Source organism: Epargyreus clarus, unplaced genomic scaffold (assembly GCF_041222505.1).
Source record: "Epargyreus clarus isolate Ecla_fem2 unplaced genomic scaffold, WU_Ecla_fem_2.2 ptg000006l, whole genome shotgun sequence".
Lineage (NCBI taxonomy): Eukaryota > Metazoa > Arthropoda > Insecta > Lepidoptera > Hesperiidae > Epargyreus > Epargyreus clarus.
In genome coordinates this window covers 9,078,093-9,089,087 of record NW_027332214.1, presented here as the reverse complement: position 1 = coordinate 9,089,087, position 10,995 = coordinate 9,078,093, and the positions used below count along the sequence as shown (strand labels likewise).

The 10,995-nt window shown below is 38.2% G+C and overlaps 1 protein-coding gene across 1 annotated transcript; it reads right to left on the bottom strand.

The window, feature by feature from the left end:
* Nucleotides 1-227: 227 nt before the first annotated feature.
* fkh (fork head box protein) lies at nt 228-2,864 on the bottom strand. The gene has a single exon (XM_073073409.1). It carries the CDS (start codon nt 2,819-2,821, stop codon nt 1,772-1,774), a length of 1,050 nt encoding a protein of 349 aa, XP_072929510.1. The 5' UTR covers nt 2,822-2,864; the 3' UTR covers nt 228-1,771.
* Nucleotides 2,865-10,995: the final 8,131 nt, after the last annotated feature.

Here is a 10,995-nt window from a genome sequence, read left to right as displayed (position 1 = left end):
TTATTTCCTTAGTTACACCTAAGAATGACACGTTTTACGAATGTAGGTACTAAGTATATAAATGCTAGTGGATCTCTATGTTGCTGATACAATATAAATATTGAAAGTATTGGACATCTCCTATTTCAAATTAAATTAGTATTAAATTTCTTTTAACAAAGAACCTATTTTCAAAGAGATGACAAAATAAATAAAAAATAGTTTAAAAAATCTAAATAAAACACGCTTTTTCTAATCGAACTAAAAACTAGAAAACAATTTAAGTCATTAGAATAATAATTCAATTCAGAGTAAAAAGCGTGGGGGCTACAATAAATCTATTAACAATTATCTATGAGAGAATAGTTATGAACCGCAGTATGTACCCTCAGGTTAACACCACACCTACTTAATTGTCGTACGTTTGCCAAAAAATTATAAATATATTAAAATGCTAAATTGACACTTGCATATAAATATATATTCGAATGGAATGTGTAGAAGCGTAGATAGGTACCTATCTTACACCAAACACCATTAATAAGATCATTATATATTTATCTTAATGTCTATATGTACAAAACTTATCTACACTCCTAAATGCGATGGTCGACAGGACTGTAATTCCATTTCACCTATCTATGTAATTAATTTATATTTATTTATACACATTTGTTACACAAACGACATTGCACTGTTCGGTCCACGATATGACGTCATTTTACGTAAATTCATATACCAACTCTTTTTGTTAATATATCTAATAGTGTATTGTAAAGAAGTATCGTTTCATACTTCTTTTAGAGTCAAATAATAATATATCGTTGATAGACACTGACTAATAAATTCGTTGTCCTCTTAGCAACTAAAATAAGCTATAAACATGAAATTTAAACATTAATCAATTTAAATAGTATCTAAAGACAGTAATTTATTAGAAAACGTAAACAAAAACTGAATAATCATAGTACTGTTTACAAATAAGTGATAGAGTCGTTGTTTACATAGCTAAACAAAAGATTTCAACGCGCTCCCGCAAATAAATAATATAACCATTATCGGTGGCATCGATAGCGATAACGGTATCGTATTGATCGCATTACGACTGCGATTACTGCGACCGTTATGTCATATAAACATATTCGTTTCATTCGTTTGGGCGGGAATCGTTAAGAAAAGCTCTACATTTTATGCGTTTCATAATATTTGCCTAAACGACTTATTTGTTTTTAAATGTTAATAGAAATCAATGAAATTAGTAGCAGATAAGAGATTTACGGATCAATAATGTTAGGTTATAAATTAATACCTCGTGAAATGTGTTTAAATTACGAAAAATAAACAAATTCGATAAATAATTAAGAATCTATAACGTGTTCTGTTTGATAAATAAGTCATACACACTAAAATATTCCAATAAGAGTTGGTATACGAATATTACGGGGACTGGAAAGGACACTTCCGAGGGAGTCCCACACTCTGCTTAGGCCTATCTGTGCGGCCGCCGCCCGCCCGGGGCGGATCGTCCGCCGTGCATCCAATATCTACCTACTAAAATTCGCACATAAAGGACTTTAAAATCATAGCAAATATTTACACAAACCATTTACATGCCCCTGGGCGAGCGATGCCTACGATATCACAAGAACACAAATCACGCTCACGTGGAGTCCAAAGTTAAGTTTAGTGAGATTTGATTGTAAGGGACGTTGGGCGCTGGCGTGGAGCGGAGACTTACCCGCGGCCAGGGCGCGCTCGGGGCTCGGCGCGGCGCCTACGCCAGCGGGTACTGTCACAAGGGCGGCTGGGGGTGCGCGTGGTGGTGGTGGTACAGCGGCGACTGGTAGTAGTTGTCGGCGGGCGCGTGCCCGTACCCGTAATTTACGTCGTACATCTTCAGGTCCGTTTTCGTGTCGGCTCCGGGCAACAGCCGCGTGATGCTGAATGGGTGCGGCGCTGGCGCGTAGCCCGTGGGCTCCTGTTTCAACTGCGCGTAGTGCTCCAACGCTAACGGCGTGTGCTCCGGTAGGCACAGCTCTGGCGCTGCGTGAAGCTGAGCCAACAGCTCGTCGCGCATCTCTTTCTCCTCGCCGGGCCCACCGGCGCCAGGGGTCTTCTCGTGCGAGTGCTCTCGCTTATCGTGGGAGCCGCCGTGGTGCCCATGTGTATGCGCCGCTTTCTGCGCTTGTCTGATCGACTCTTTCTTCTCGTCTTTGAAACGTTTTTGCCGCCTTAAAAAGCAGCCGTTTTCGAACATATTTCCACTATCCGGGTGCAGCGTCCAAAACGATCCTTTCCCGGGCTTGTCTGGTGTCCGCGGCACCTTGACAAAGCAGTCATTAAATGACAATGAATGTCGAATTGAGTTCTGCCAGCGTTGCTGATTCTGTCTATAAAACGGGAACAGATCCATAATGAACTGATAGATTTCCGAGAGCGTCAGCATTCGGGATGGGTTGTTCTGGATGGCCATGGTGATGAGCGATATGTACGAGTAGGGCGGCTTCGCGTGCGTGTAGGAGCGTCGGTAGGTCTTGTCGTTGCGCGCCCGCTGCAAAGCCGACGTAGGTGATGCCGCTTCTTGTTCGCGCGGCAAGGCTCCATAGGGGACGGCGCCGCCGCCGCCCATGCAGGAGGCCATGGTGCTGGGCGGCGAGTAGCCCACGCCCGGGGATCCCATGCACGAGCTTCCCGCGACCATATTGTTGGTGTAGAGATTCGGGTAAGGCTGCGAGGGCATGCAGCCCATGCCATTCACGTAGGGAGGCGCCAGTCCCGGCGACAGCGAGGACAGCGACGCGGACGTCGGCACGTCGCCGTACGATAGCTTCTGCGAGATCATGGCTAGCGCATCACCCGCGCGTGCACGCCGGCCAGGGGCAAACACTCGCACTGATTGAAAGAGTAAATAGAAGACGGGGGCCCGAGCGCCCCTCCACCGCCGGCCATGGGAGCGTGGGGGGCGGGTCCAAGGGTGGCTCCGCCCTACGAGCGCGCGCACGTAGAGCACCCCCCGCCGCCCCTACCCCGCAATCGCCGTGCGGAGCCTCGCGCACGCCACTAACGATACCGCAGCTCGCAAAGATAAAAACATGGAATAATCATAAGTGTGTTAGGCAGAATGTGTACTTGTGTAGAGCTTTGGATGTCGCGTTCAATTATTGTATTCGAAATATCTAATTAACACGATTTATAGAACGGAAACTGACGACTGGCTTGTACCGTGTGCTCTTTTTAAAGTGATCTAATTTTTGAGAAGGTTTAAAAAATAAACCCTAAAATATTGTCTCAAATTAAATATGACGGTGTATATTTATTTGATGTTTCTCAAGACAATGCACTATGAATAATAATAATTCACAATAAATAACTTAAAAATCTTTAATTAAACACTCTACAGCCTCAAAACGTAATGCAGGTATGATCTAGTAAAAAAAAACTGTAAAACTAGGCAGTATTGCAAATCCATACAATAATTGTGTGTAAGTAGAGTTTGAAACAAAATCTTACTATATAAACTTTTGTGACATGATTTTTATAGGTTATAGGTACCAATGATAGCTTTAGAGAGTGTATTTTACTTTGGTACAAAACTTGCATAAAAAGCCGACTTGCCCTACAGTAGGGCACCCAACGTTTTGCATCTACAATAATATGTTTTAAACAATTATTATTGTTACTAAAGTTTAAATAAATACATATATTCTTAATAGTAATTTTTCAAACGTTTATATAAAAAAACTTGAAGCTTCCGACGGCGGTGTATGTAGAGTCACTCTGAAAATAGAGTTTAATTTATGTAGAGACATTTTTAATATATTCCTTGGTTTACAAAGAGCAGACAGGTATTTCCGCTTAAGTTTCGGTAGAGTTATAGAGTTAACCAAATACATAATTATAGCATATTAGAACCTAATGATTAGGTACTGTAGAAATACCTACTTGTAATACAGAATTTCATACATTTAATATATTGAAAAATATCTCCGTCTGCTATTACAGTTATTTTGATTGAATATATTTTAGGGAGGTATTTTTATATAAGAAATATATTTTTAATCAGATAAAGTGATCCCAAGGTGTTTTTATTCCAATAATTATTTTTTATCATTGAATGAAACTTTTCTTACAATTAAACGTGTACCTACACCAAAATATTTTTAACATTTTACTAATATACGTTTAACCAAAATAATACTAAAAATTCATTTAATAATTTTATTTTATTTTATTTGAACACAAAAATTAATGTAAACAAAAATAGTACTTAAAAAATAACAAATTAAGAGAAACATTGACATCTAACAAATTACTGTAATTAGTTGATCTCTAAATGTGTTTGTTGACAGGCAATTAAGATGAAGTAAACACATTAACACATAGATCCTTAAAACATAGCTTCATTACAGAACATCATTAACTTAATGATATTATTTTAACAGTTGGTAATTAGTTTTATTCTCATTAAATAGATTTACTTTTTTATAATATAGAAAAAGCAAATAAGCAAGCTATCTAATGGTAAATGGCCACAGCCGCTCATGGATATTATCATAATAAAACCTAATAAGAGTCCTGCCTGAGGTCACCGACAGATGCGCCGCTACCCTGAGGACTAAGCTAGAGTGCCTCGGAAAGATAATATGTCTCCCTTCACACACTCCTAAAACTAGAACACGGCAGCGCTTAACAATGATGTTATTAGGCATAAATAGGTGGTAGTAGGTGGTAGTAGTGGTAGTAGGTGGTGGTAGGTAGGTAGTGTCACCGGAGTCGAACCACGAAGGGTTTTAACAGCTGATATTTTTTTTGTATATTTTATTGAATTCGGTAGGTATCTATTCGCATTTTATGGATTCTACAGTCATTCACCCTGTTCGATTCAAAGATCTAGAATTAGGAGTCAGTCTTTTATCGTTCACTGTCTCTTAATAATTCACACATACACATAAATGTATGTGTACATTTATGTGTATGTGTTAATTATGCATATTGTAAGTATATAAACATACATACAGATACACATGAAACTGATAATAAGTTTTGATGCATTTAATGTTTTATATAAAGGTTTAGAACCCTGTATGATTCAACCCCGTTGGCACCACCACCACCCTTACTGGACGCGCTCCTCTGTTGGTGTGGTAAGGGAGACATACTTACACGAGACATTTCATTTCTTCATAGGTAGCTAGTTACGCATATATGATCGATCGTAGATAGGGCATAGGTAAATTATAATTGGGGTTATAGATTCTGATGTTCATGGAAAGTAGAACGCTTACCATCAGGTGGCATGCTTATTTGCTTCATTTATATAAAAATGTTATATGTACCTACATATAAATTGTATTTTTGGTGGTGGTGTGGTGTTCTTAAAATACATTTAAGAAATACCTATTTAAGACTAACACTGGTATAAGTACGAATATAACCTTAAGTAGGCTTAGTGCATAGGCAATAGGCACATATTCCTTAGTAATGATTATGTAATTGACATTTACCTACATATCAGTTACAGTAATAATGTAAATAAAGGGGACGGTAAACGGGAAAAGATAGTATTACAGACTGGATGGTCGATGAAGGCAATATTCCGTTTTTTCCACTTCGTACCATTGACTACGACTCTATATTTAAGTAAGGACTCTTTATTTTTTTAAACCTCGAAACCCTCTCAGTCGAGGGGTCCGAGGTTTGATTCTTGAAAGTTATGTGCGCATTATTATAGAAATCAATTAGGTGTCACTTGTTTTAATGGTGAAGAAAATCGTGAGGAAATTTACATGTCTGAGAGTTATTTGTAGCCTAAATAGTCTGGGGGAGATCTGTGCCCCGCTGGTACAGTAATAATTAACTTCGGTATCACCAGAATTATATACACAAGGGATATAAAATAACTTTGAATACCGAGTTGCTACATATTTTTCAAAAGTGTATTTATACGCACGTTACTTACCTACCATTTTTTTTGTTCACAAGGGGAAAACCTTCAAAAGGTACCCGATGCCGTGGGAGCGATACAGGGTTATGTGTGACTCTTACTTCACTAAAACCCCTCGGTGGCCGTCCTCAGCGCTGCGTAGAGGACTCCGGGATCTCCAAAGGAACGCAACCAGAGTCCTCTTAGCGCGTTGCCCCGTCGGGCTCCGCCCAGGTGAGCTTATCGCTCACCGCACCGTCTGGTGCGTACGACGGTATGCGACCACATTACATTAAACTCATCATTACGGTTAAGCTCAATACGAACCTACTTAATAGCAGTTGAACTTCATCATCACTAGCTATTTCCATATGAACCAAAAATAAAAAAAAATACATAAAATATAATCCTTTTTCTCCCGCCGGAGCCAAGCAGAGCCCACGAACCCGACACCGGACGCCCGATAATGGCGGACGCTTGTTCTCCGCGTAACGCGATGCCGGCCTTGTGTACCAAATGCTTTTAATAAATGTGAATATGGAAAATACCTATTTCTATAATATAGTAAATACGTGTCAAGGGCTTACTTTTAAAAACGTGTCAAGGTTTTTTACTGTACCCTTAGTACGAGGTTTTACGTGTTTACAAAAATGACTGTTTTTGTATTTGTTTACGTATTTGCCCATACATTTCCAATCAGCGCCCCTAGCTGACTGTATTAGAACTGATTGGAAATGTGTAGGAAATACGTAAAAAAATACAAAACCAGTCATTTTTGTGAAAACTTAAAAACTCATACTAAGGGTACTGGTTGGAGGGTGATAATAAATTTCTAGTACAAGGACAACTCTTAAAATCTGAGGTTGGTAAAACGGATTCCTGGATTGAGAGGCCGCATTTCATCCACTAGGCTATCATTCTTGCCTCATTCTTAAAGTACTTTACATATCAATTGATATCGGTGACTAGAAGCATTCACTCCATTTCATGGCAAATTATCCTGATCTGCCACAGGTGCGTACTACCCTTGAGGACTAAATTGGTAAGCAGCGCTGACCACTAATGCTATTAGACAGTAATAGATGTGGCGGTGCCTCCAGAGTTGAACCACAGTGTGTCGCACCCTGTTCGTAGATTTTAGATGTCTTTGAGGATAACTTTCTCCTAAATTTTAATTCACATACTACATTTATAAATTGTTGTCTTATTTTTTTATGATTTTATGTGTGTTAGGTATATGATGTTTAAAAAATAAGGGGTATATGACGTTCATAGATAACATAATATGTTTTACCATACATTTATATATGGTAAATAGAGCAATACCTTTCGTTTTTTTCTCGAGGGGGAAACCTAAAAAAGGTACCCGACGACGTGGGAGCGACGCCGGGTTATGTGGGATTTTTACCGCACTAAAACCCCCCTGGTGGCCGTCCTCAACGCTTGTTGGAGAACTCCGAGATCTCCGACGGAACACAACCGGAGCCCTCCAAGCGCGATGGCCAACGGGCTCTACCCTGGGGGAGCAGTTTTCGCTCCTCCCACACGATGTAGTGTTTACGACGGTATGCGACCACACATACCGCCGTCCTTCCCGGGGTCGCTTGCTGGTCGGTTCGAGCTCCCACTCTTGACGCCCGCAACCCCGGAAGCCCACTTTTAGTCGCCTCCTAAGACAGGCAGGGGATACCGTAGCCCTATTCTAATACCTACACTCTAATTTTAGTCTACTTTCCTCCACCCGCTTCAAAGCGCACACATTTGCATAAATAGGTACCTATCTAGTTATCTACTGAACATTTCTAACAGCGTCAGTGCAACCTCCGTTCTATATCCGTTTGGTACGATTTATCAGAAATAAACAAAACAGTTAATTAGACAAACACGGTCAGCCGAATGACTTGGAGCAAACAATGCTAATTAGTTCGCTATAATCGCGCAAACAGCTCGGGAACTTCGTTAATTATGTAATTAGACGCATTTCTAACAATAACGCTTCTTGAGAGGCGTCCGGATCTGTATCTGCCAGTCTTGGGTTCGAATCTCGGCTCGCGGTACCTATATTTATTTATTTATTTATGTTTATATAGTAAGGGATGAATGTAGATATTGTGCTTGTATTGGGATATGTTGAGCGTTTATAAAGAAAAATGAGTACAATGATATGTTATTACACGTGCTGTCTTACTCAAAACTGATCTACTTATACAAAATCTCTCTCTCCTCTTATAATAAGGAAACAAGAGCTTAGATATTACGTTGGTATGTAGGCACATTTGACAATATCAGGTTGGATAATCATCAAACGTGTGTTTCCTAGCGAAAGTTTTCGTAAGGGTAGTAAATTAGAGTAAAACAATAATATTTTCCATTTCTAAAAAATCATTGACGCATCTGAATTCGAATCGAGATCACTCGAGGAGGCCAAACTTTATACTATCAATTCTCGCTGGCCCCATAAATCATATCAATCGTGCTACCGTGCAAAAACACGGAACTAAAAATTGTTTTTAGTCGGAACGTGTTTCCTTTTTCCTCAACGGCCAGTGTCCTAAGGCTTTGTCAGTGACAAAAGAAACGTCAAAATTTGCCAACAATGACAAAAGAAAAGGATAAAGATAAGTCCGTCACAACAACATTGCATTAGCACGGATAATGGACAGGTAAGATGGGGTAAGCTTAAAAAACACAATAAAGGCACGTCAGCTAGCCTTTGGAGTGGGGTGACCATTTCGTCTAGGTCACTAGGACATTAGGGACAGAGCCCTAGATTTTGTCAGACCTTATGAAATCGCGGCTCAGGTTAGATTGGAATAGTGCTTATTAGCCAATAGTTACATTTCGATTTCTACCTAAATTCAGCAGTCGACTTCGAAAGGTCAATGGATTAAAATAGACTTAAAATACGTTATACATTACAATAAATATGACGAAATAGGTGAAAGACACCTTATTTGAAATACTGCATCTAAAAACACTACCGCATTTATATGAAAATTCCATTGAATATGGAATATAACATATTGTTTTAAATGAATTTGTTCAATTAAAAGCTCACATTATTTTCTTTTTAAAAACTTCGATGAACACATTTTTTACCTATAACCCACTTTTTTAAAGGTTACACATTATACCTTACAAATATTTATACGGGCTGCGTATCTCTAATAAATTGATCCGAATATGTTCTCACTGCACCAGATTCTTCTATTGCAAATAGAATTAATTATTATATCAGCCAAAAAACCGCTTCTAAAGTTTCGAACCATGGTCACCTTATATCCGTACTATCTCCCGCCATTCATTACCCATCCATTGAAACCATCGCTTTGTGTGAAGATTGAGCAGAATATGACGTGAGAATTTTTACATGTCGGTATCCACCTACGATACCCGATCGTGACTGATTGGTACGTGAGATTATGAGAAATTATTAAAATGGATTATAAAATGGTAAATAAGAATCCTTGTCTTATAATATAATAGGTTCGTAGTTCTAAATAGAAATTCTAAAGATTTTAGGCGTAAAATAGAGGCCAAATTTCAACTTTCGTTTGAAATACTAAGTTGATTTTACTCTAAAATATTTATTTTATAGGGAAACAATATAAGTTTAGGTATACCGAACTTTAAAATGTAAAAATCTTATTAAAATAATTTCAGCACTTCAGATTTAATTAATCTATATATATAAAAGAAAGTCGTGTTAGTTACTCCACTTATAACTCAAGAACGGCTGAACCGATTTGGCTGAAAATTGGTGGAGAGGTAGCTTAGAACCAGGAGACGGACATAGGATACTTTTTATCCCGTTCGACCGCGTTTCCGTGAAGTCATTTTATAACTCAAGAACGGCTGAACCAATTTGACTGAAAATTAATCGAGAGGTAGCTTAGAAGCAGGAAAAGGACATAGGATACTTTTTATCCCGTTCGACCGCGTTTCCTTGAAGTCATTTTATAACTCAAGAACGGTTGAACCGATTTAGCTGAAAATTGGTAAAGAGGTAGATTAGAACCAGGAAACGGACATAGGATACTTTTTTATCCCGTTCGACCGCGTTTCCGTGAAGTCATTTTATAACTCAAGAACGGCTGAACCAATTTGACTGAAAATTAATCGAGAGGTAGCTTAGAAGCAGGAAAAGGACATAGGATACTTTTTATCCCGTTCGACCGCGTTTTCGTGAAGCATTTTATAACTCAACAACGGCTGAACCAATTTGATTGAAAATTGGTGGAGAGGTAGCTTAGAACCAGGAGACGGACATAGGATACTTTTTATCCTGTTCGACCGCGTTTCCGTGAATAAATAAGAGTTGAAAGTTTGTATTAAAGTCCCCCAGTTTTGATGCAAATCTATATGAAAATTGGTATTTGATAGGATTTCGATAGAAAGTAATTAAATATCTATTTTACGATATTTGCAAAATCAACCCTTAAGTTGGTTAAGTAGGGGTTGGAATTTTATATTAAAATCCGTTAATTTGGAAGCAAAAACTGTAAAAATTTGCATTTGGCTTTAGAAGACACTTCGTTTAGAAATCGGCAGATTTTGAAGCAAAGTCTATGAAAATTGGAATTTAGCTTTTTGATTCAAAATAATAGAACACATTTTTCACCGTTTTTGGAAAATCAACCTTTAGGGACATTTAATCGGGTATGGAACTTTAATTTAATATCCGTTAATTTGGAGCACTAAGAAAATTATCATAAGACATAATAAAGCATCTGAGTCACTGTTTGTTTTTTTAGATCAACCCTTAAGACTGTTATAAATCGCCTTTCTATTTACACACCTGTTTCAGCATTTTTAGCTATTCAACAACCCGATTAGAGTACTATAAGTAAATAAACTTTCTTTAAAAAAACCGTTATTGAAGTTATAGGTACTTCTTTTCGCGTGTTTGTAAAAAAATAACAAAAAATACAACCGACTTTTATGTCACTACAAAGAAAAAAATAATTCGAACGAAATATATTGAGCGCCGACTTCAGAAATATGTACTAAACCAACATTTATTTGAATTATTTTTTACTATGTAGTGACATAGAAGTCGGTTGTATTTTTTGTTAAAATTTTTTTTACCCTTT